Below are 26,447 nucleotides of genomic sequence, written 5' to 3'. Positions count from 1 at the left end.
TCGTCCTGAGCCTCCCCTACGTCGACTTATCCTCAAATTAGTACCGGGTGTGGTGTGTAAACATCACCACAGGGAGACAAAGGCGGTCAAGTGTGTTACAGGCCACCAACCCCCTCGTTTACCGTGCCGGCCTTCATAGGTGCTCACTAACAGCACTTGCCCCAACAGTCTATTAAAGCTATACGGGGGGGATCTTTGTGTGTCACACACGACTTAGGGAGCGCTGATTTCAATGAACTACTTGATTCAAGCAAGCACTACTGCTGATGAGACATTGTAATGTTGAAACCTGTTTTTTTTCTTGTACTGAATCATTGCTGCTGAATTGATTCACTCCCAGAAGGCCGTGGGGCCCGATGGCTTGCGCAAAGCAATAACTCGTCTTCGTTTGTGGAAGTGTACAATGCCGTGGTTTCATCGGACGAGCGTTCACGAGTCCGTCCCCGGGGCGCCTCTCGCACACAGGGAACGCGCAGGTGAATCAGGAGCTGCGGGAGAGGCTGAGCCCTCGATCCAAGCCGTCAGCGCGCAAGGCCGAGCGGGAGATCGCGTCGCACCGGCAGTTCGCCCGCGAGCTCGCCGCGCTCGCTCTGCCGTGAGTCAAAGAGAAAAGGGACACGCGAGGTGGGCCAGCTGGCCCGCGGGTCAAAGGGCAGAGCCACTGGCACCATTGATGTTAGAAATGGTGGCGGCCGCCCCCCCCCGCCGTGATTTGTACCGGAGTGTCGGGCGTCTCGAACTGATGGCGTCAGCCCGGTCGCCCAACAACAGCACACGCACACAGACACAAAAAAAGAACATTGCATCATATTTGGTTCGGCACTTACGTTGCGAAATTCCAGCTCTGAATTTTTTTTGTAATCGGGGCCGGATTATGACTTGCTGGGGCCCTAAAGTTATGTCAAGCTTAGGGTTCGTAAATCGAGGATTGCTTGTATATTTTTTGTCATATTGGAATGAAAATAACCGTTTTAAGAGTCTTTTTATTCCTTATTGCCTTTACTTTTCAACCTATTATGTAAAACTTGAAACTTATTTTTAAAAAAGTGAGACCCAAAGCTGTAGCTTAGCTTATGCCTAAATCTGTCATTATTTGTAATTTGACAAACTTCACCCTGTGGATCAGATGTCACTTGAAGGGATCTCGGAGGGAGCTCTGTGGTATTTGCTCCCATGGGTCCGCCCCTTTACACGAAGGCTTTACTGTCGGAGAAATCTGAATAAGTTATTTGGCCATAATTGGCAATAGCAGTCGATCGATCGTCATGCATCATCAGCAAAGGGCTATTAACTCAGTCGACATCTTCAGCAAATAGTGCTTTTGCTGTCATTCCTGTGTCAGCGATAGGCTAAACAGGTTAAAAAAATATAGAGAATATAAAAATAACTATGATTAATAATTAAATGAATGCTTCCAACTCGAATCCAACACCAAATTTGTAAATTTAATTTTGCGGTGATGCTCTTATACACGAGATGACTTTGCGTCTTTCTCTAATTTATGTTTGTTTTGGTGCATATTTAAAAGGGGGCAACCACTCAGGAAATGGAGCGATGGGCTATGGCTTGGGGGAAGAAGCCTTCATCCAGCAGTAGACTGATCGTTGCCAACATCGATGATGATAACGGCCTCTGACTCGGTTTAAATGGAGTTAACGAATGAATTAAAGATCGAACTGCGTATGTTTGGCCGTGGCCGTTGTGCCGTACGCAAGAAGAGGCAGCAGCAGCTGCTGTCGTTGTCGGAGGGGCGGTCACGTCCGTCAGACGATTCCAACGGACAATGGCCGTGTGCGCGATCACACGGCGGCCGCGCGTGTTTCACACGATCCACCGGAATGCCGGCCGGAACGCCGGCTTCCCAGCAGCAGCAGCAGCAGCACCCCCCTTGTGCCCTGGGTTGGTGCCTGGCACTGCTGGCGATGCCGGCGCCGGCCTCAATGGGACTCGAACGTTGGGGATAATAAATCTGGGTGCCGTCTGCCCCCGCCCGCCCGTCATCAGATGCATTCCGTTTGTACCTCCTGCAAAAGCATGGTTCGGGGAGCAATGATTGATGATGTGAGTGATGGATCGCACTTCGCCGCAGTTAGACTCGCATAGACTCGCACAGAGACCCACAGACTCGCATAGAGGTCTATACCAGCCGCATATGTCACCTGTGTGTGTGTACAAGCAATGCACAACCCTTGCGGTAATTGAACCAGCAGGCATGTGGCGATACAACTCGTTTGATTCTGCACGATGTGGTACGTTCGCTTGGATGGAGAGTCGCTTGCTGGACGTTATGGTTTGTAGACTAACGCGGAATTTCCCTGTGCCCCGGGTCGTGATGCATGCAGGACGATCGCGGCCTCGCGCATGGATCCGGAGACCACGGATATGGGGAAGTCATTTGGCGATGAGGAGGGAAGCGTCGGCGCAGCGAGTAAGAGGCGCCACCTTTTACCGCAGTTGTGTTTTGGTGTTGTTCACTCGTGCGGTCATGTGGATACTTAAAAAATATATATCAATGTCTACCTACATATCAAACTGCCTACTGACCTACTTGTCTACCCAATTACTTAGTGAACTACCAACTTACTGTTCCACCTATCCACTGTCAAGTACCTACTCGCCTACCTTGTGACCCACTGCCTTTCTATCTGCTTGCCTGTCTCCCGACCAACCTATCTTCTGACCTATCTGCCCATCTATTTACCCACCTACCTCCATGCTTATCGACCTTCTGACCCACTTGCCTACCTCTCTACCAACTTACCTGCCCACCTACCAACCTACCTATCTGTCCATCTACCTACCGCCCTACCTTCTCACCCATGAGCCTCAACTATGTGTGCGTATTGAAGAGATAAGCAGACGGGTTTAATTAGTTGGACCTGTCAAGGTATTATTATCATTATTTCCAATCCAGAGCAGTGAGCCAATGTGTGCCCAAATATTACATGCATCAGTCACGCGTCAGCTGCCAACCACGTCTGTTTATAACGCACATTAATCACCTGGAATTAAAACGGCATGGTTTTGTTTATTGTGCCATTTATCATTTTGATTGTACATGTACATATGCACGTGAAAAAAATAGTATTGTTCATTAGAAAAATTCCACTCGTACCACCTGGTCGTTGGCGAGGCGTAGACAAAGGTTGACTTTGCGTTCAAATTCTTAAGTGATTTTCGGCTCAAGTGAGCTTTGAATCGGTGCTTATCCCCCTTTTACAGCCAGTCGGGGAAATTTCATGTTCATCACCATCTATCCAAGGGACAATGATGGTCGACTTCCCCACTAACTGGTATTCATTTTTATTAACCCTGGAGAAATTCACAATATTCATAATATAGGTTTTTGGGTCAGATCGCGTTATTTATAAATGTGTCGTAACCCTCCACCACCCGACACGGCCAAACAGTAAAAAATGTGTCACGTTTTCAAAGGACAAATTAATTGACTTCTTTAGCCCACCGGTGTGCTGAAGAGAGAATCGACAGCATTTTAAAATTTGAGTAGTCCGACGTTTCGCTGATAATTACAATCAGCTTCTTCGGGCAAGAATGGTGAAGCTCTCCTGTTGCTTCCGATCTTAAATAGAGAGAAATTATGGAACGAGTCAACCCCCAACTAGGATTCGAACTTCGCAGCCTTCCGATTGCGAGCCGCTCGCTCTGCCGCCCACCTGGTCATGTGGATGAAAGCGGTTGGATGCTGTGCTAGATTCTGAAGTTGATTTGCCTCTCTCCTCCGCCCATGTAGGGTGCTTTTGACGTGCGACTGAGGCGCAAACAATTGCCGACTTAATTAGAACGACCCGAGAGGATGAGCCACAACAAACACGCAGTTGTTGTCTGCGTCTTTATGAAAAAGGGGGCCACATTTGCCACGCAAGAATGTCTGCGTTTGGACCTGGACGTGGGCTTGTGGCGAGAAAATATTTTATTGAACGTCATCCATCGTACACCATAAGTCTAAACGACAAAGCGTGGATGCATTTTCGTTGCACCTCTGCGATGTACTAAAGTGGTAGGGACATGTTCCAGATTTTCAGATGAATTAAAAAAAAATCCTAAAATATGGCTGCGATATGAAATTTCAGATCATCTGAAAAAATGTTTGTTTTGGGTTGATCAGAAAACATGATATCACAGGACATGACGTCACTTGCTGTGATGTCACTTCCATGGTGGCACTTTTTTGATTTTCCTTTCAAAAGGGCCATCACATGACGACATTTTTACGATTCGTGATATCACATTTGTTTGAAATATTAAAATATAGAAAAAAACATTTCTGCTTAAAATTTTAATTTGACGGTAAACATTTACAACTTTTAAATTTATTATAATTAATCCATAAAAAAATTCCGTTAATAAAATGTAAGCTGCTAAAATCCAAACAAAATCTAAACTTTTACCTAAAATCCAAAAAGTCATTGTCCGAAATTCGTCTCCACAACATAGATAATTAGGCAGTAGCAGCTGCTATTGTCGTCGCACTGTTATCTGACAATAACAGTTCTGGTCCGCATTGCAATTTGGCGTTTACTTTGGAAGCGCCGCGCGCTGTGTGGAGTGCATGCGGCGGTCGTGCGGCCTGCGTTTAAATCTCTCTCTCTCGTGAGACGCCGCCACCACCATCACCGCCACCACCGCTGCCGCCGCCACTGCCCATAAATAGTTTCTGCCGAGGTTTGCGATTGTGCCTCGAGTTTGGAAAAGTCAACTAGCGTTCAAATAATACCAAAGGGAACAGTTTCCATGGTAATGGACGAGAAGAGTGACTTTTGAATCGGCGCCTTTCGCAGATTTTGCCTCCTAATGTCATTACACCGCGAAAGTGGCTGAGAAAAAAAAAACGAGAGCAGAAAAGAAAAGGGGCCCTCCCCAGCGGCGGCCGCACAATGCGGGGAAGGCCGAGCACGAGTGGGAAAGTAAACAGCGCCGGGCGGGGGCCGGCCCGCAGCTATGGAGCACGATTCTCTAAGAACGCCGTCCCAGCGTTTGTCTTGCGTCTGACGAAAATGCCGGTATCCTGGGCAGGGGACCGCGGCAATGGGAGCTCCTGGCGACAGGCCCTGGAAGGGTGGGGGCTGTGGTGGGGTGGGGGGGGGGCACGCTCCCTGTTTGCTCAAGACGAGAAACAAAAAAGCGGAGAGAGCGGACGGGTAGAGGTTCTAGTGAGTGAACGAGCGTGCGAGAGAGAGAGTGAGACGTAGAGAGAGAGTGTGGGGTGGGGGGGGATTGATACAGGAGGGGGAAAAAAATGATGCGAGCGAATGCGGGGAGCAGGAATTCCGATGTCACCGCGTTTCTCGGAGTTGTAGCGGAGGACGCTGATTGAAAGCGGCGTTGCACTCTTTGGTGTGACGACGATGATGGATGTGGCCAGGCCGGTTGGACGGCCGGGCGGCCGGCCGATCGGTCGGTCGCCGTGCCATGGCGGACTTTGACCGTCGCTCGGTTTTCTGTCAGAGCCAGCGACCAGACGGGTACCATTGTGCCGCTTGCACATCAAAGCCAGCCCCCAGAAAATGTTTCCTGATAAGGGTTTCGTCGGTGCCCTTTTGTGATGTGGCTCGCCCATGCTGGCGCGAACATTTTTATTCGTCAAGCCGATTTGGCAACCTCCACCGTGTGGAAAAGTCCACATGTCATCAGTTTTGTTTTTGACAATGCATTCTTTTTTTGGAGAGCTACGAACAAAACCCATTTTTTTTTTTAATACGCGCACCGTGTGAAGTAAAACGAACTTGCGACGTTACGATTCAAACACAAGAGCGATCACCCGGTAGTGATTATTGTCGTTGCGTTCGCAGCAATTTAGATTTTTAAAAGCAACGGCGGCTATTCACACCTCCGTTACTGCGATGTGTTGCTCGTTTGTGGTCAAAAGTCATTGTCGTCGGCCTTTCCTGATCACAAGTCTTGGTCTTGTTAAGGTGGTGGTGGTGGTGGTATTACAGGTCTTGGCGGCAAAGCTGATGATGGTTATAGGTTTACTCATTTCTTCTACATTTGAAGCTTTCGTGACTGCAAGGATTCATATTCTTAGGGTTTTTTAAAGGTTTTTTTTAGGTTTTTTTTCGGTAAAGTCATGTTACTTTACCAAAAAAAACGAAGAATATTTTGCTCATTTCCTCTAGAATTATGATCTGCTCTGCAATTAGGACTATCCCAAACTGTGTAGTAATCGATGACTCATTTGGGTCAATAATCAGAACGGTTGCACCCCTCACTTATTGAGGCGGTTCGTTTCTGACCAAAAACGTGGATTGTGCCCCTCACTGTGAGGCACCGGCATTCGTGTTCCACGGGAAGTGCAAAGCGCTCGAGCTTGGATCTGCAGTCGGGGTGGCTCGGAGGTCAAAGCGCCGAGCTTGGCACGGCCAACATCCTCTGCGTCCAACCACTTGCCTGTGATGCAACCGGTGGAACGAGTTGCGAGTTGTTGATCTCCAGCCCAGCCACCAATGACTGCACGATAAGAACGTTTCGTGAAAAATGTTGATCCTGGACTAAATTCTAGCTCTGAGAATTAAAAAAATAATTTGTTTTTTATTGTCCAGATGTCCTTGAAGGGACCTCGGATTGATCGCTTTGACGCTCACTTCCACAGGCCATCCTCTTTAACACTCAACCTTGCGCTGCTCTGTGAGATTTCCAAATGAATGTTTAGTCTCGTGATGTGCAGTGGTCGCACAGTCGGAATAACAATGAGGAAAAAGACAAAACACTTGTTTGTAAACTGTGGACCGCAAGCTCTCATTCCGGGCCTTCCACCACCATCACCACCACCTCTCCTCGCCCTTCCGCCAGACCACGCGCCCCTTGAGAACGCTCGCTAAGCCGCGACGTGGACGTTCTCGTTTGCTTGACGGACGGGGCGAAGCGCTTGACGGGCGAAGCGCTGGCCGGCTGGCCGCCGGAGGGCCTCCCGCAGAGGAGATGCCACACACACACAGCGGGTTTACACAGACTGTGCAAACAGGTTATAAACCAGCGCGGTGCAAACGCACGCGCAGCCTTGGCGAATTACCGCGAGCTGTTTACTTCCCTCCCATCTCGGGGCCCGGGGAAAATGTTGTCGGTTCTACTGTCATCGCTCGGTGGTGGTGAAGTGGTGTTTGAATTATTAAGCGAGTTGCCAATAACCCCCCCCCCCCCCAGCATTTAAAAGTATATAATAATAATTGGTCATTTGCAGCCTTATGCCGCTTCATCAACGAAGTTGGTGCTGGCATCCGTCGGATTACCCGCTGTAGCACAGCACTGCTGTAAAACTACCAGGAGTGACCAATAAACAGGGCATTGTTTTAAGCGCAGTTCGCTAAAATAAGATAATACTGTGTTGTTTGTTTTTATTACGTTGGTGGATGAAGGTCTCCATAATCATACTGTGTAGGCCATGTGGGTTGTTTGACCATACTTTATCATGCCGGTCGGCGAGCGTTGACAAAGAGGGAGGAGGGGAGGTACCCAGGATTGCTTCTGATACCAATGTTAAGCCGTGTTTGGGATTTGAACTCTGATTTCCGGGTTAACAGTGCGGTGCGTCAAGCACTGCACCACCCCCAGCAATATAAAACAGTCGTGTAATTAGTAATTTGCAGCGCTTTGTTAAACCACTTCTGGATTAAGCCCAATTCAAACAAAATGAAAACAATGCTAATATCTGGAATCTGTTGGAACATATATTCTCCCTTGTCTTAACAATGGCAATGGATCTCGCACTTCGCAGGCTCTGTGGTCTGTCATGCGATCGGCATCCCACCCCGCACCACTCCCTGCTGACCACAAATCCCTCGTCGTAGCAATATCGATTCGATAACATTTCGGTGCCAAAGATCACATCTTCTTATCAGACCTCGAAAGTTTAGCAAGTGTTTGGGCCGTTCCTTCGCTAACCCTCACTGACCAGCATGGTGAAGTATGGTCAAAAAAATCCCCTTGACCCTGCACGGCATGATGGGAGGCCGCATCTAGCAGTGGAGTCGCTAAAGGGCTGTCATGGTGTGTGTTTTGTAATTTAGTGGCTCGCTGACAATTCCCACCCAAACAGCCTGTGGTTTGACAAAGAGGGCTGTACATGATACATGGAGCCGAATTGTCTTTGGTCTCCTTCACAAACGCCAGGTGGTGGAGCAGCGGACCCACTGGAAAAACGGCCCAACTCTGGTTCTTCATCTTTGGAGGAGGAGGACGAGGAAAATGAGGATGTGGAGGAGGAGGAAGACCGCAGTATTTCTTCACCGAGTTCCGGCACTAACGAATCCCGGCTACTCTCACCGGCGCCGTCATCCGTCCCTCCGCGGCCGCTCCCAAGAACCTCTCTGCAGGTCCGCATACTTTTGTTATTCTGCTCATCGGCTTCACCTTGACATTCTCACAACGGAGTCGCCTACAGCGGTTGTACATGTGTTCAATGTTGGTGTGAGGGGTGTGTAATTTTTCCCCCCCTCCAATGTTATCAGGTCGGTCATTCGGGGAACCCGGGAAATGTTTTCATTTCACCATTGCCACGTTCGGTTTTTCCCAGTGCACTGCCGTCTCCAATAACGTGACTAAATTATCTCGGTCAGCGTTTTTGTCCGGACTCATTAATTTCGAAGTCGTGCTTCCATCTCTGGTGGGCAGTGGGTCGCGGTCCTCGTCACGCTTAACGATCTTCATCATCTTCGTCGTTGACTAAAAACACAAAAGCACTTCATTCACGAATAAGTTACCCGCTACTTTTGTTCGCAAAATTGCTCTCCGTTCGCAGGCGAAACGGTCTCCCACCACCCCGGACTCGATTCCCCGGCTGCCTGCCAGCACGACGACGACTCCTTCGGCTGGCTTCACCGAGTGCCCGTGACGACCCCGAGGCCCCGTCCGGCGGAGAGAGCCGCTGCAACGGTTTCCCGTCGCGCCACAACGGGCAGGCGGGCTCGGTGGTGACCGTCGGTCCTGCTGCGCCAGGCAAACTTTCCCTGCGGAATCCGCGCAGCCTGCCCTCCGCGGGAGTGCCGGTGGGCGACGCGGCGTCCGCCATGTCTGCCGTCACCGCCGCGCGATCGTCCATCTTCAGGTGCTGACTGCAAGTTGGGGATTCCTGGATTGGCAATGCGAATCCGTGGTTTGTGGGTGCTGATTTTTATTTGTTTGGTCACTGTAAGCGCGTGCTCTTAGGGTATGTTGAACTTTTTTCGCACTGCACGTAACCGACCGTGCTAATCAGAGGTGCGGGGGAAGGACAGCAAACTAAACACAACAAGTATTTCTAATGAAATTAGTTTTCAATCTCGATACAGGGTCTGCACATCTGTTTGCCTTTTAATGCGACTGCGTCTGTCGACGGCATACGAATGGGCGGCCGTTTTTGAAGAAATGTTGAGATGTTTTTCTGCCTGCGGAGTGGAATTGAGGGGTGATCATTCTACAGGGCAGAGAGGGGAAAGCGGAGAATGGTGTGCTTCAGGTGAGAATGAAGACAATTTCAAGATGCCCGATGGTTCCCAGGGTCCGTTTGAGGACCTCGGACGCTTGCACTTTTACATTTGTGGCCCCCTACCCTGTGGAACCTCCTCACCTTCCACTTTGTCGGATGAGAAATGGGGGGGAGAAAGAGAGAGAGGGACAGAGTATCAGTAAGTAGAGAGATTAAAATCTGCATTCAAAACCCCCCCACCTCTTTAACCTTGCTCTGTCCGAGTTTGAATTGACGATGGCCAAGCTTTCAATTCTCTGTAACGCGTAGTAGGCCTTCGCGACCAACATTATTCATAATAAAGGTTTTTGGGGTTAGTAGTAACTAATTGACGCGTTTAGTTTACGTGACCAAACCTTACTGGCTGTGTCGAGTGGTGGAGAGGGCTACGACACATCTTTCAATTCTGATTTAATTTTCTTGTGAAACAGCTTTGATACACACCTTGACTTCGCCATTTGGAAATGAACATGTCAATAAATGTTGAGTGCCAACGCGCTGATCGGGGGGGGTGGGGGGGGGTTTAAAAAAAAAAATCGAAAAACAAACAAACGAGCGTTCGACGTAAGTGACGGTCACCTCGTCTCCTGTGGGCGGCAGCGGGAGCCACGCTGGTCCCCTGGCCGAGCCGGGAGGACACCACAAGCACGTCCCGCTCCTGCTGGCCGAGTTGGAGGCCGCGTGGGAACTCAACAAGCAGGTGCCCCGCCCCCTTCTCCTCCTCCTCCTCATCATCATCATCTGCATCGTCCTCATCCCTTCTCCACCTAATCATGATTATCATCATCGTCGTCAGCCTTATCCTTCACCTGCTCCTGTTCCTCATCATCATCGTCATTCTCATCATCTTGCTCATCATCCATCTTCATTTCTCCTCATCTTCTTCATCACTCATCCTTTGCATCTTCCCCATCAGCCTCTTCCTCCTCCTCATCCTTGCTCACACTTATGGCCTACCCTTATCATCACCCTTAATCACCCTTCTTCCCATCCTCTCACTCCTCCCCCTGCTGCTCCTCCGCTTTGAGCTCTAGGGGCTACCCCATCGTCTTCGCGGGGCAGGGCTCAATTAGGGCCCTTTCCTGGGCCATCATAGACCGGGTCCGAGCAAGGGCTCGTGGAGCCGGGGGGAGTGAGACGTGTCGTCCCACCTCCCTCCGTGTCTCGCACCCCCTCTACCCCACCCCACCCCGTGTCATCGCAGCTCCAAGAGCGTTTGGGTCGCGCCGAGCGGGAGCTGCAGACGATGGCCGTGGACGCGGAGCTGCGCGAGGAGGCCGAGGAGGCGCGCGTCGCCGAGAGGGCGGCCGGTGGGTGGGGGGGAGGATGGGGAGGGGGGGGCTTTGTGTGTGTCCGTGTGGTGTGTCCGTGTGGTGTGCGTGTCTGTGTGTTGTACACGGTAGTGTAGCGGTTAGCGCGCTGCGCTACGAACCCGGCGACCCGGGTTCGATTCCCGCTCACGGCCAACACCCAGTGACGATGATCTGAACCGGTCCTGGGCCTCCCCTAGGTTGATTCAACCTCAAATAAGTACCTGGTGCGGTGTGTAAGACATCGCCACAACGGAGGCAAAGGCGGTCGGGCGTGGTGCTGGCCACCCACCCCCTCGTGCGCTGTACCGGCCTTCATAGGTGTTCACTAACAGCACTTGCCCCAACAGTCTGTTAAGGCTATACGGGGGGATCTTTGTCTTTTTAATGGGCAGCGCTGGTGCAGGAAGTGTACGCGGCACAGAGGGAGCGAGACGCCGCGGTGTTGGCACGAATGCGCTTGGCTCAGCAAGAGCGCGACGATGCACTCCTCCGTGCGCGGCAGATGGAAGAGGAGCACCTCCGGTAACGCTCCCTCGCTCACTTAATCTCGCGTTCGCCCTCTCACACTCGTGCTCACCTGGTCGCTCATCTGTAAGCTCAATTGCACCGTCACCTGCCCAACCTCACGCTCGCCCAACCTCACACTCGCCCAACTTCACACTCGCCCAACCTCACATCCACTCAACACCACACTCACTCATCCTCGCATCCACTCATCCTCGCATCCACTCAACCTCACATCCACTCAACCTCACATCCACTCAACCTCATATTTCAACTCGACCCAACACTCGCCCACATTATTGCATTTCCCCAGAGAGACACTTTAGGTGAAAACCAGCCCCCACCCCACTGACCCCCCCCCCTCCCTCCCCAAGCTTTCACGGGTAAAAATAGTTGTCAGATACCATTTATTTATTTACCAACAAAAGCCTCATGGCGTCTCAACGCTCTTTGTTGAAGAGGGGGGTCTGCATTGGAATGTTTGACCAAGTAAATTAATGAGTATGTGGAGAAAAACCGGAGAACCTCGAGAAAATCCTTGCACACAAGGGGAGAGTGGGGAGGGGGGGTGGTACATTCTCAAAGCTCCGCACAGATAGATTCAAAAATCTATTGCTGTCCTGCCATCTGGGTCACCTTGCAAGCCCAAGCCTACGTACGGTAACCGGTATTCCCAGGCAGTCACCAATCCAAGTACTATCCAGGCTCAAACTTGCTTAGCTTCTGCGATCTGATGGGGTGAATTTTTTCCAAACCGTTAGAAAAGGTCGGCGATTTTCCCGGTTTCAGTCGCTATTTTTGGTCAACTTTTCCTTTCTGTTTTACTTCGCTGTGACCCGCAGGCCTTTTGTAGGTTTTAACAGTGTTTGTCCAACTGGCCGGTCTGCCTAATAAGAGTAGAGGTCATCTGTTTTATAGGGGGGGGCACTATGGGTGGAGTCGGGGTGGATGGGGGAACGCCGAGCTGTTCGAAGTAACTTTTTTTTTGCAGCCCTCGGACGTTCGGCAACCTTTGTCCCGAGGACACGGAGAGGGCCCCCCCACTCCCACCCCCCCCTAGTTGACCTCCCTCTCCTGCCCCATCCTCCGTGGTCGTCAGGTTAGAGCCGCACGTTTCGTTTCCCACCTTTGCGCGAGCTCCTTGTTAGGATTAAAATATAGTTAAACAAACTAACACAGAGTGATTTAAGGTTCGCAAAGCGATGCATTGGGGCCGGTGGCATGGGACGAGCGAGCGTTGTGAGTGACATATTCTTAGGTTTTTTCGGTAAAGTCACGTATGTAAAAAATTAAAATTAAAATTAATAAAAGTAAAATAAAAATAAAAAATCACGACGTTTCGGAGGCAACACAAGCTTCCGTCTTGCCTCCGAAACGTGGTGATTTTTTATTTTACTTTTATTAATTTTAATTTCAATTTTTTACCTACGTAACTTTACCGAAAAAACCTAAGAATATGAATCCTTGCAGTCACGAAAGCTTCAAATCTAGAAGTTGTGTGTGACCCTCGCTTTGCCCCGCATCTCACCGCCTCCTTGTAAACCCCCCCCCTTCTCCCTCTTCATCCTTCTCTCCTCATTCTCTGCGTGGCCTTTTCGTGGGCACCGGTGAAGCACGCGGCGGCGGCAGCGGCTGCGGCGACGGTGGGGCCACCACCACCCAACGCCGTAAAAAAAAAGTGGCCGGGCCCCCATTGTTTGCCAGGGGTTGCCGCTCTCGACGCTGCATTCCGCAGCGTCGGTGGTGTCTGGCCGCGTTTTTTTTGTGGTTTCTCTCCGCGCAAGGTGGGGGGTTGGGGGGGGGCTGGGGGGGGTATTGTGGAGGTTGGGGGTGCGAGGGGGGGTTGGGGGGGGCAAATTCGGGGCTTGCCGCAGCACAGCCCTGCCGCCCGCCGCTGCCCTCGTTGAGCAAACACACCTTGCCGTGTGGAGTGTTTGCCGAGCGCTCAGACCCCGCATTCCTGCGCGTTTGTGTTTTTCCCCCCCACCTCTCTGTTTTTCTCTATCCGCTGCTGCGTTGTTGGGCGAGTCGCCATCACGGAAGAGTTCGTGGGTCCTCCATCCGTGGAGAACTTAAACTAAACTATAAACTATTTTTATTTTACCAGGTAAGGCCCACGGAGCTTATATAGCTCCTTTTCAGAAGCGACCTGGCCACAATTGATCGCTCGGCAAAGTGGCGGATCAAGTGGAAATTTATAGCAGTCAAATACTCTCTAAACGAGGAGGAGAAAACCAAAGGATCTTGAGAAAAATCCCCACGACCATGGGGAGAACATCCAAACGTCAAATATGCAGGCATCATCAGGATCAGGATTGAACCCACGACCTCCTGTATACCTGGCGTGGTAGTTGACATCTTGCCACTGTGACCCCCCCCATCTCCTTCCACTTGCCCCCCCATGACCGCCTCCTCCCCAACTACCTCCACCCTCACCAGTGTCATCATTGATACAGCCCTACTGGTCGCTACATTCACAAGCAAGTTACTGGGATCATTGATTGGCGACTTGTCACTGTGAATCTTGACATTTCATCGAATCGCCATGTTGCACCCCCTAATCGCTATCCTTTCGTCACTCCACTGATGGACAAAGGCCTCCCCCAGACCGCGTCGGTGATGGGGGTGGATAGATCATACTTGACCATGCTGGTCAGTCGTGGGTTTGTGAAGGTGGAAGGTGGTTCCGATATTACTCGCCACCGATGTTAGCTTCGGGCGGGAATTGAACTCGGATCGCCGGGTTCGTAGCGCAGTGCACAAACCACTCCATGATCGCTTCACCTCCCGCAAAATGTCCACCCCCAAAACCCCTCGCCTCTTCCTCCAAACTCCGTTTCCAAGAATAGAAGGTGGAAGTTTGTTACCCTTTTCTATGTATTTTTTTCCGGTGGTGAAATTCCATTTGTGCATTCTGTGCCAAATCATCAGACAAAGAAATCCATCAGTACATTTCATTGAATTGTCGCGATACAGGGTCGTGATTTGATTGAACGTTTGAAACTAAATTAACATTGTGGTGAATGTAAGCGGCCTCTATGGACTAGAGCAAGTCACCCCAGACCCATTAGGTGCAGCACTTTCAAACATGAGAGCATCGATTCGTACACTACGAGACCTGATGCCAGTATCGTGAACTGGACAATCGATATTAGTCGATCAATCTATGCGTCGTTACACCACGGCATCCCACCGCCCCCCCCCTCCTTAGTAGTCACATCCCTAATAGATTGTCAATGTGAACATGCGCCCTGGGAGGTGGGTGGCAGGGCAGGGGCTGCGATTGACTGCGGCTGCCCTCTCATAAACACGTTTTTATATGAGGAGCCGCTCTTTTGTCAAATCGGCGCTTTTTTGCGGGGGAGGGGGATATTCTAAATAAATAAATAAACGTGCCCGCAATCCGTGTGTCCCCTGCGTGCATCTGCTCTAGGTCTGAACCCCAGGAGCTCACGGACTCGGATGTGGTACGTTACACAAAAGCCACAGACCGTGCAACGTGCTGCGAGCACGGCGCGCTGCACTCTATCGCCATTGCCCCCTCCGTCGCTCCGCTCGCCGCTGTAGGTGGGCGCGGGTAAACAAAGAGGCGACGCACATTCCCGCAGTGCTGCAAAAACTTGCTCGGGGTCACGCCTGGGGTAATAGGGCAATGCCGCACTATGACTAATAACGACGATGATGATGATGATAATAATAGGAACGCCCTTTATTTAACTCGGAAAGAGTCGCCGAGTGTCTAGACCGGGCGGTGGGAAATTTATGGCACCGTGAGCCACACCTTTCCCACGACTTGGGGTCTTGGCCACGTGAAGTCTTCCACGGCGCGAAATGGCCCGTACCACAATATGTATATGTCGCTGCAAGCATCTTGGCAACACTAATCAGGTTACCAGAGGGAAATATTTTTGACCTCGAAACAGCGCTGTGTTTCAAACTTTAACGTCCTCGGTCACTTATGTCACTGAAAGAGGTCCTCTCGTGTTGGTGTGCTGTCCGAAATATTGATAGTCTTATTCTGCCATCGGCAATGACAAAGTTGCTTATGACAATGCTAAAGATGGCAAGGTGACGACGATGATGACGATGACAACGATGACGTGACTCTTCTTGGTTCTTTCGGTAAAGTCACGTAGAATGGAAATAATAAAATAATAAAAATAAAACATAATAAAATAATTCTCACGACGTTTCGGCCACAACGCAAGCAGCCGTCCTCAGGTGGAGAACAGGTCTGTCGAGAAGACAGAGTCTGACAGACCTGTTCTCCACCTGAGGACGGCTGCTTGCGTTGTTTATTATGTTTTATTTTTATTATTTTATTATTTTCCATTCTACGTGACTTTACCGAAAGAACCAAGAAGATGAATCCCTGCAGTAACGAAAGCTTTAAATCGAAATTTATGACGTGACTCTTAACGACGTGTGCGCCGGTGACCCCTGGCAGGCGCTGGAGGAGCTGCTGGCGCGGATCGGCAGCGCCGACTCGGGTCCGGCCATCGAGCAGGACGGCGCCATCATCGTGCGGCGCATCGCCCGGGCACGCGAGCGCTCGCGGCGAATAACCGCTGAGGAGATGCGCGCCGTGCTTGCGGAGAGGGACGGCGCCCTCGCACGGGTCAGCCCTCCCCTGCCCTCCTCTCCCCCTGCCCTTCTCTCTAACCTCGTAGTGCTGCCCTCCTCTCCCCAGCACGACACCTCCTTCTCGACGGCCCTTCTCTAATCTTCAATGTTCCTGTCCGATTGCCCTGTTGTTCCCTGACCTTTCCTGCCTCCGTCTGTGATCTCCTTGGCCCTTCGCTAATCTTCTCTGCTCTGCCTTCCCTGATCTCCCATGCCCTCACAGATTTTCTCTGATCCTGCCCTCATTTCCCCGGTCCTTCCCAGATCTCCTCTCTCTTACCCAAAATCCCATGTCCATCCCTGTTCTGGTCTCCCCATGGCTGCCCTGCCCTGATGCTTCCATGCCTTGCCATTCCTTACCCCGATGAACACGGTTGGATACGTACGGTGCGAAATAAGTTCAACGTACTGTACATACAATATTGGTGTCTCCTTTCAAGCGCTCCCCTTCCTTGACCTGCTCTGTTCCTCACCCTCTCTGCCCTGCCCCCTTGTCCCCTTATAACTCAAACCTCAGATTTGTCATCATCATTACTGGGCGCTCACTGAAGCTGGGGCCACTTGGACTGAGCGCAAATAGTGTCGCGTGCACCTCATGTCCCTTGCATGCCTTTTATGATGCAAGAAATATATTTCGGGTCAAGGGTAGGTCACAAGTGTATGAACAAATACAGGTATTTGTACTGTTCAGATTCGGTGCACCATAAAATGTGGAATATGATTTGAATACTTTCCATTGTAGGTAGTGATGTTTTTTTAAAGTCTCAATAAAAGTCAACCCTCAAAGATGAGTCAAGGTAATATGTAAGGGTCTCTCCCATGATGTTCTGTGATGGCTAGTATTTAGCGTGTGTTAAACCGGGGGACCCATGGTTAGATATTGGTCCTGCCCCATTCTAGCCTCTTATCACAAAGAGAATGGTCCCATAATCTTAAGAGTCCTTGGGTAGCACAATCTTAAAAAAAAAAAGGATTTCAGTTTTTGTAATCAAGAGGTGTGGATTTAATTCGAAGATTTAATGAGATTAACTATTAAAACCCTAAGAGAAAACACCGATCCAAATCACAGGATTCACAGCAGGGATGGGAAATCTCTGCCTTGCCCAGGGTTGACCACGGCTCTGAAAAATACTTTTTTGTGTCAAGCGCTCGTTAACACACGCATCTCGGTCACTTCTGCCACGTCGCCCTCTGCTACCTTGATGAGTGCGGCTACGATACTTGCAGCGTCGGCTAAACATCATTTGCCGGCAGCTCCGCAAATGACGTGGCCACGGGTCGTCTGAAGCGACACTGTGGGTCGTATCTACCCCCCCCCCCTCCCCTCCGCGTCGTAGATTCCCCACCCCTGCTTTACAGGGACGAGGCTGATTGTTTATTTGGGTTCCAGGCAATTATCGTGGCAGCTCCATGAAAGCTCGCCCAGCTCGCGAGTCGTGGGCCATTTCTGTGAACGAACGAACGGGCGAGCGGGCAGGATGGGTGGGTGGCGAAGGCCGTCGCACTTTGACAGGAGGAAGTGAATTTCTGTAAGCGGTGCGGAGCGACGAAGCTCACAGCCCCCGGCAAACGTCGCACCCAAGTGCCGGGCGGCCGTCCCATTTGCGGCGGTCGCCCACCTGGCGCCCCGGCCGCTCAACCCCTCCCACCCTCCCCCACCCCTACCCCCACGCGCCGCGCGAATCGCCGCGGCATTTGCGCCGCGAAACATTGCGTCCCCCTGCGCGAAATTGGGCGAGGTGTTGAGATGTTTGTGCGAAAATCCGGGAGCATTGAGTGCGGCGTTTCGGCGCGGTTGTGCGCGGTGACACAGCGTGGCCGACGTCGGCCCTGGTGCGAGGGATGAAATGAGCCTCGCCATCATCCACAATCAAATTTTCCCCCGCCACCCCTCAAGCTTCATAACCTAGTACCGGACTATAAGCCGTGGTGCATTTGCACCACCTGCACGCTCAGTAGCCACGCTACTGAGCGGTGCAGATTTAAAATTGCAGATTTAACATTGCGCGGTGTGTCGAAAGTAAGCAACACGTTTAACAATACCAATCATGACATTGCTTCGAATGATCAGCATGTCCACATTATGCTAAGGATCGTGATTGTACGAGGAGCAACGAGCGGGTCGACCAGGGCTTGCCCCAACACAGCTGAGGTCACAGGCGCGTGCCACCATGGCCAGGTTTATTTCTGTGTTGGGGCGTTGGCCAAGTTGAGTGCGGCCCTGGCTGCATTTCATTTGAAATGTATTTGATTTCCCGCCGTGTCACCCCCTCCCCCCTCCCGCCCTCCGCAGTGTGCAAAGCTGGAGGAGGAGCTGGGGAGGTTGAAGGAACAGAACGTGTCGCTGGCCAACAACAAGCGCAACTCCGCCTGCGAGGGCATCCCGGACCGAGCCATAAAGGTCGACACCCCTCGCCCGCTCCCTCTCCCCCGCTCCCTCTCTCGCCCGCTCCATCTCTCGCCCGCTCCGACTAGCCCGCTCCCTTTCTCGCCTGCTCCATCTCTCGTCTGCTCTCTCTCACCCACTCCCACTCGCCGGCTCAGCTCAGCCAGTAGAGAGCAACGGGAGGAGAGAAAAAAAAACCCAGCTGATTGACAAAATAAAAATTACATGAGCTTTTTAAGTGCAATTCTGCGCTGCAGTCGTGGTGATGTTGACTTGCGACTAATAACTTAATTCAGTTACCCTCCGTTTTGTATGTCTACGTAAAACTATAATTCCTTTTGGTCTGTTAGCCGTGTGGACTTTGAGACTTATGTGATCCAGCAGCATTCATTAAAGCATGCCCGATTCTGCCATGGCTTTGAGCTTCAGGGTCTCATCTGTCGTCAGGATTGTGACACAAACACACGTGATTTATTCGGTTATTTTGGTAAGTGCCCTCTCTCTACACCCTGGGCCATCGGCGTGAGAAAAAAATACCGTTTCAAATCCTCACGGAGCACTACATTGGGGTGTTCTGGATAATAAATGTAATCTACTCGACAGTGGGTAAATTATGGATGATTGATTGAAGGGTTTGTTTGATTCTAAATATCCACCGATGAAAAAAACATTCATATCAATCAAGCTGTTCATTTGTCACCCCTCCAGTTTTCCCAGAGCCCCACAGCGTAAAAGTTCCGATCCCCCATCTACAACTTACTCCATTTCCAAAAACGTCAGTGTAGCGTGCGTTTTTTTGTTGTTTCGTGCTATTGGTGAATGTGGTGAACAATTTGTTTGTTCTTTGGGTGGGTGGGTAGACGGGTGTGGGGAGTGGTAGTGGAGCGGTCAGCACGCCGCGCTACGGATCCGTCGACCCGGGTTCGATTCCTGCTCACGGCCAACACCAGTGACGAATATCTGAACCGGTCCAGGGCCTCTCCTATGTCGACTCAGCCTCAAAATGAGTACCTGGTGCGGTGTGTAAACATCACCACTGGAGAGACAAAGGCGGCCGGGTGTGGTGATGTCCACCCACCCTTTCGTATGCTGTGCCGGCCTTCATTGGTGCTGCTCACTAACCACACTTGGCCCAACAGTCTCTTAAGGCTTTTCGGGGAATTGTTGTCTTTGTTGTGTGTGCCGGTGGGTTCGTGGGCGGTTGGGAGGGAGGCTTGCACTGTTGGCATGGTCGGGGTGGGGGGGAGGGGCGGAGGGGAGGGGGAAGAGGGGCGGAGGGTTTGTATGTGGTGGGGGGCGGTGGATATGGCCACTTTGGGTTTTCATTTACCTGCTCCTCGACTTAACAAGATCACCAAGGGTCCTCTGTTATTGTTGTTTTTTGTTTTCTAAAAGTGTTGAGTGTTGGTGGGCTGCCCTTTGCTACAACCTTAGTGCCCTCCTCAATCAATTGAATGGGCGTGCTCGTGGCCGCTGTGTTCTGTGTCAGTGACCCCGTAGCTCTGTGTGAATGCTTGCGCTCGCGTGCACGCGGAGAGCGGTGGGTTCAGTGGTTCGCGCAAACTGCCATTGCGGAAAACCTAGGTTCGATTCTCGGCGACGGATTAGGTAATAACGTCTACTTTGACACTTGTATTCTTTTTTAATTGTTCTATTATTCGTTATTTTGCTGGAAATCTTGTTTTTTTTTTGCATCGTTCTCGTCTGTGGCCTGACACCCAGGCCCCATGTTTCTTCACAGCAGCCGCTACAACAACGATTGTAGAGCCACCTGCGACCCCGTCCTGGGCACAGTCGTACGAGCAAGCGTGTTTGTGTGTATGCGCGTGTCTGCGTGTGTGTAAGCGCGTGTCTGTGCATGTCTGTGCGTGTACGTGCATGTCTGTGCGTGTACGTGCATGTCTGTGCTTGTGTGTGTGCACTGTGTGCATGTGCGTGTGCACACGTGAGTGCTTGTATGTATGTTGAACTTTCGCACCGTACGTAGCCAACCGTGTGTGTGTGTGTACGTACGCATTTGCGAGTTGTGCGCAAGTGTTTGTTTCACCTTGTATTGATATCCCTCCTTTCCTCCCTCTCACCTCCCCCCTCCCCTCCCTCCCGCAGGCTCAGCTCGTGGCCACGCAGCAGGAGAGGGACATCGCGTTGTCACGCTGTGACAAGCTGGAGGAGGAGATCCAGACGCTGCGCGTTTACTACAGGTGCGCGTGGCGCGACGAGCACTAGCCCCTCTCTCCTCGCGTACTTGTGGCGGAGGAGGAAAGTCCCATGTTTGTGTGTGTGTGATCCCATGCTTGTGTCTGCAGTGTTGTGGGGAGTGGTAGCGCAGCGGCCAGTGCGCTGCGCTACGAACCCGGCGACCTCGGATTCGATTCGCGCTCACGGTCAACACCAGTGACGATTATGAAAACCGGTCCTTGGCCTCCCCTCGGTCGACTCGGCACTCAAATCAGTACCTGGTGCGGTGTGTAAAAACATCAAGGCTGGCCACCCACCCCCTCTTGTGCCGTGCCGGCCTTCATAGGTGCTCGCGAACATTATCTCCTCCTACAGTCTAAGGCCTTTGTCTTTGTTTTGTCTGCAGTGGTGTCGCCGTTGAGTGTGCAGGTGGATGCAACACCGCGCCGCTGATTTTTATACCGTTCCTAGGTATTTAATTGCCGTGCATATAATTCCTTTACTCGGGGCCGATGGCACTATCAAATACCTTTAGCGGTGGGCCATGCGTTTATACAATACGCCTCCATCACTTCTACCAATGGAAGAGGCCCCTTGTAGTGATGGAAGTGACGTAAGTCTCGTTTCCAGGTTAAAAATAACCCTCTCCTGCACCTGATTAAAGCGGCTAAGATGCTTGCAGTGGCATATAAATCGCCACTGATGAATCAAACTCGGGTTTTCACCGGGCCATTTCGAAGTTGTCGGCCTCCTGTGACCATGGTGCAGTTGAACTGAATTTGTGGGCCCTGTCCAGGCCCACGAGCCAATGGATTCCCCACACCTGGTTTGGGCTGCAGCTGTGAGTGGCCACCTTAGGAGAGAGGAGGTTAACTTCTGTTGCTGGAGGCAGCAGCTGCGGCAGGGACAAAGGGAGTTTACATTATGGCCACTAAGCCAATCACTTCAGCTCAGTTGACTGGCAGTGCCCAACAAAAGGTAGTCTGGAGCCGGCTAAGGACCCGCTCTGAGATAAGGTGGCTAATTCCCCAGCCCCTTATCTTGATGGTGGCAGCTGTTCTAATCCAGCTGCTAAAAGGGCCCTTGCTGTGGCCTCAAAGGTGGTGATGGCTGTAATTGCAGGAGGGAAGGTTTGTTCAGTATCTAAATCAAACTCTTCATAATTAACAAATAAATAAAAACCAGACATTATGCCTCCTTCACATATCTGTCTCTCCGCGGAAAAATAAATAAATCTATATTTGAAACATCTCATCAGTCACACTGCCTTTTGTGAGTGCAAAATTTTACAAGGAAAATTCTGGAATGATTTTGACATTGTGTCTCATCAGCAGAGTCGTACAGCGTGAGAAGTTTAATAATAGTTCAACATTCCATGGTTCGCCGAAGACTTAAAAGATTAATTCACAATGGCCGGTACTCTAACTGGAGAGTCTCCCAGCTCCGCATTCCCGTGTTTATCAAGGTTACCGAACGCCGAGACAAGGTCGCAGTATGAGATAGAGAGCTGACCTTTATTTGTGTGCAGGTAAGAGCCCCCACTTGTTTTTGGATCGTAAAAGTAAGTGCAGGGGCTCAGGCAGAACACGTCTCGAAGAGACGATGATGGCCAGTGGACAAGACCAACAATAAAGTGGTGGACAAAGGGAACATGGCCCGGGAGGACGTCCACCGTGCAGAGATGGAGCGATGAAATTGGTTCATGTGCAGGTGCAAGAGATGGATTGTTCAATCGTGAGACCATGAGAGACGCTGACGGCTTGCGGGGCGAGGGGGGGAGGGGTAGGCCTTTATTCAGCAGTGAATAGATAACGGCTGATTATGATGATGTACTGAAAAGTACTGTGGACCTAATGACTACATGCTCCTCGCCTGCAATGGTTCTGAATCAAATTAATTCATCTCATGATTTGCTATAACGGAGCTGTTGGTTAACACTCGGTGCGCCGCTCGCCTTTGTAATTTCAAAAGTAACTATACTCATCGAGTCGCGTGGTGTCAATCGGAATATAATTTGTACGACAAAATAGCGAAAGTTTAACGCGTGATTGTTGTCGTCGTCAATCACGTGTACACAGCCTCCACAAGTCTCTGTCCCAAGAGACGGGCAGCCTTGGCGAGCGACGCGGCGGCAATAACAGCCACGACGGCAACCACCACGGCAACCACGACGGCAACCACGGCAACTCCGACAGCGGCGGCAGCGCCGGGTCGCGCTCGCCGGACGGGGCCAAGGGTCCCGCCGCGGCGGGGTCGGCGCACGGGGAGGTCGAGCGGGGTCATGGACACCCGCCGGACGGGCGGCTGCAGGAGGCTGAATCGGAGCGTGACGCCCTGCGGGCCCGGCTGCTGCACGCCGAGCGTGACCGCGCCGTCGCCGACGACAAGGCGGAGAGGTAACGTCCGGCGATGGCGACGGCTCTCGTGGATTCAAATGTTTTGTTGTACGTGCTGTCCAGCTAAGGTTGGCAGCCATGGTGGCGAGATGTTAACTGCCTCGCCTGGTGTGCAGGAGGTCATGGGTTTGATCCTGATATTTGGAGTTTGCATGTCCCTCTCTCTGTGGTTGCGTGGATTTTTCTCCGGGTCTTCCGGTTTTTCCCTCCACATTTAGAAGCAACACACATTTAACGTATTTGGCTGCTAAATTATCCGTGTGATAATCCACTCCGTTGAGATATAATTTGTGGAAGCCAGGTCGCTTCTGAAAAAGGGCTATATAGCTCAATGGACCTTACCTGGTAAAATAGAAAATTGTTTAGTTCATATTTTAATTTGGTGATTCTGCATTGGCAGGGGTGCACAAGCACAACAAATAAAAATCTCACACTGTGGCCTTCAAAGATGAAAAAAAACGTGGTTTATATGCTCTAAAGATAAGCCATTGCCCAAAATGTCACCTATAAAATATATTTATTTTTCTCCTTTTAAGGCCACAGTTACTAACGAATGTGAGTTATTCAATGTTAACAAAACTTAACTCTCAGTATCCTACTATTTCGGGACTAACGCTATTAAAACTGGCCACAATTGATCAAGGACGTTGCCCAGAACTTGGGAGGCGCAAGCCACAGCAAAAAAGACTCATTTGCGAATATGCAAACTGAATTTTCCCCAAACCCACCGGTTCGCGCTGCGCTCTCCGGCTGGGCACGGTGGATCGTGTGTCGATGGCGAACGAGCTTCAGATGACCAAATCCTTTTTGCCTGCACCGCTTCGCCGTCGTTTGACGAGCTGTCGGTATGACGGCATGCCATTGCGGGCATTCGCAACGCTCGATAAGTGGGTGTGGGTTTGTGTGTGGGCAGCTTTACGAAAGTCCTTGAAAAGATTTTCTCCGCGCAGTAACAACACAAACAACAATGTGTAAAATCTTTTAAAAGGTTTTTCCCTCTTTAAGTGGCATTGAAATTTCTTTTTTTTACCGTCAGAGAACCCGTAATGTGTAAATTTGTTGACGTATCTGGCATTGCAATTGGGCATCGTAATACACACTCTTTAAACAAACAGCGCCATAAAGATAAGCGTGCGGCGCACTGGAGGCTGATGGGATATTTGTGTGCGTGTTTATCTCCTCTCTCTCCAGGTTGGAGAGATTGGTTGGAGTTCTGCGCAAAAAGCTGGCTCATCAGACGTGACGTGACAGTGATGTCATCTGCACCAGCATCAACATCATTAGCGGTGGCATCGTTGCTGCCATCGGCTGGACCCTGAGCATCATTCATCATCAGCAGGAGTATTAACACGCCAATGTAACTGGCGTTATTAATGCCAGCAGTACCATTGGTTTCATAATCAGCAGTGTCTTAATCATCAGTAGCAGTAGCATTGCGTTGAGCAAAATCGTCATCGACACCAATAGCATCATTATCATAAGCAGCAGTATTTGCATTATCATTGCGATCATCTGCAATAAAAGCAGCCTCAGGAAGCAGCATCTTCATCATTAGAATCGTCACCCCACCACCATCAGCAGCAGTATTATAGGATAACCGTCAGCATGGACAGAATCATCAAGGGCAGTGCTATCATCATCCTCAGCAAGGAGTAGCACCAGCTTCTAGAAGCTGTATCATCTTTGTCATCAAGAGCAGTGCCATAATTATCAACAGCAGCACAGTATTAGCAGCATCTTTATCAGCAGCAGCATTATCAGGAGCTGTGTCAACATCATCGTGAGGAGTGGGTCTATAATCTTAGCTCTGATCATCTCTCATCCTCCACCCTACTGCGTGTGACATCATGGAGGGTAATACCTGTCTGTTGCTGCTGAGGTTGCACACAACGCAGTGCAGAGATGGGATGTAACCCGATTAAGTAATCGATTACTCTCCCGGTTATCGTTTCGATTAACTAGGCTAATCGGATAGCGGTTGTAAAATGAAAAGGTTTCACCGCCATTCCAACATGTGCCGAAGGACGGGTGGTGAGGGGCTCGACTTGGGTACGAAATCGGCATCGTCACGCCAGGCGTGGCTCGTGGTTGGGTGGGTTTACCTTCAGGAGACGGGATATGTTTGGGAGATGGTGGGGAGGGACCTTTTTTTATTTATTATAGTAGCCAGATTAATCGACCACAGAAAAAAACTAGTTGATTGCAATTTTTTTATTGCTTCATCATCCCAGCTCTAAACCAGTGTTGGCAGCTTAAGGGCCGAGCAGTAGATTTTCCTGTCCGCCATACGTTTTTAAATGCTGCAAACAAAGAATTTCAGGCACGGTGTAGCCGCGGTTGTGGGTTAGCCGTGTGTGTGTGGAGGTGTAACGAAGAATCCATGCACGCGTCAAAAATATTGTGCAGCAGTAAAGAATTTGGTGTTTTTCTATCCGTTGCGCGGCGCGTGTACGTAGCGGATTTAACGTCACCCCCGCTTCAGCTAAGTTCGCAAGAATGTAAAGGAATGTTTCTCGAATCGAACCGCGACGCCGAACAGCGACAAGTGGCGGTGGCTAATTGTCGTTTCACCGCTGTTGGCGGTCGATTCGATGTTTGTGAAGCGAGAGAGGGGGGGCTTGCCTTCGAGTTAAAAGGGTCGATGATGTTGAATTTGCTGTATTCGAGTGTTGTTACAAGCGTACGATGCAAATGTTTTATTTCAGAAATTTTTTGTACACTTTACAAAAAGAGTAAAGTCAAACAGTATTTAATTGTAAACACTCGGGAGGCTGGGTGGCCAGTGATAAAAAAAGTGTTTAATTATGAATAAAAAATTATTATTGGTGAAGCCCCCTTTGTTTCATCCACTGCTGGATTAAGGCCTGTCCATGTCGGTGACATGCGATTGGTTTGACCATACTTCACCACGCTGGTCAGTGTCGGTTGGTGCAGGCAAGTGTGGGGGGAGGGGGGGGGCGAGGACCAGGACAGGCTCAGATTTGACTCCCCACTGCTGATAGTCGTGGGCGGGAATCAAACTCGGGGTTTCACCGAATCCAGAGCGCAGTGCGCTAACCACTGTGCCACCACTCCGCAACCAAAACATTGTATGTTGAACTTCTTTTGCACCGTACATAGCCAACCGTGCTAATCGGAGGTGCCGGAAACATGTATTTAATCACCACCAATTGTACGTCCACATTAGTTTGCGATTCACGTGTTTTTTTTATACTTTATATATATGTACACAATGTTTATTTAAACAGCTTTTTTATCAAAGTCCAGCGAGGGCAGACAATGATCGCGACCGATGATGAAAACCGCTCTAAAAGTATTCATTTTATGATATCGAATTTAATTGACGGTCACATGGGGTGTGCACGCGCCCGTCTTAATTGTGACGTACGTATCGATGTCTTCAGTCACATGGCGAGTGTGTGTCATAAAATCAGTCGGTTGTAGACTTCAGTATTTATTTTGTCGTGATTGCTAACCTGCAATAAACTATTGCCGAGTTTTCAAGTTTGTGCCGTGGTTCGCTGCCACATGTCTGTGTTTGCGTCTGAGCCTGTATCTGTGTGTGTGTCTGCAGATCGGTGTCTGTG

At 50.5% G+C, this 26,447-nt stretch overlaps 1 protein-coding gene across 2 annotated transcripts; it reads left to right on the top strand.

Annotated features, from left to right (window-relative positions):
• The first annotated feature begins 465 nt into the window (after positions 1-465).
• On the top strand, positions 466-26,364 carry LOC133352614 (mirror-image polydactyly gene 1 protein-like). 2 transcript variants are annotated; one of them, XR_009756282.1, is made up of 13 exons: positions 466-595; positions 2,343-2,428; positions 8,128-8,330; positions 8,756-9,061; positions 10,061-10,160; positions 10,665-10,770; positions 11,166-11,295; positions 14,711-14,744; positions 15,725-15,895; positions 18,194-18,301; positions 20,393-20,487; positions 22,027-22,174; positions 22,543-22,676. XR_009756282.1 is itself a non-coding variant. In XM_061568366.1 (13 exons), the coding sequence occupies exons 2-13, from the start codon at positions 2,402-2,404 to the stop codon at positions 24,101-24,103; spliced, it is 1,650 nt and encodes a 549-aa protein (XP_061424350.1). In that variant the 5' UTR covers positions 466-595; positions 2,343-2,401; the 3' UTR covers positions 24,104-26,364. The 2 variants fall into 2 exon arrangements, 1 of the variants encoding a protein (XP_061424350.1); XM_061568366.1 differs by lacking the exon at positions 22,027-22,174 and adding an exon at positions 24,052-26,364 and having other exon boundaries at positions 22,543-22,860.
• Positions 26,365-26,447: the final 83 nt, after the last annotated feature.

Source organism: Lethenteron reissneri, chromosome 41 (assembly GCF_015708825.2).
Source record: "Lethenteron reissneri isolate LAM-NWPU_2019-01 chromosome 41, ASM1570882v1, whole genome shotgun sequence".
NCBI classification, from domain to species: domain Eukaryota; kingdom Metazoa; phylum Chordata; class Hyperoartia; order Petromyzontiformes; family Petromyzontidae; genus Lethenteron; species Lethenteron reissneri.
Note: the sequence above shows the minus strand (reverse complement) of the source record. Positions and strands in the feature narration are given on the sequence as shown.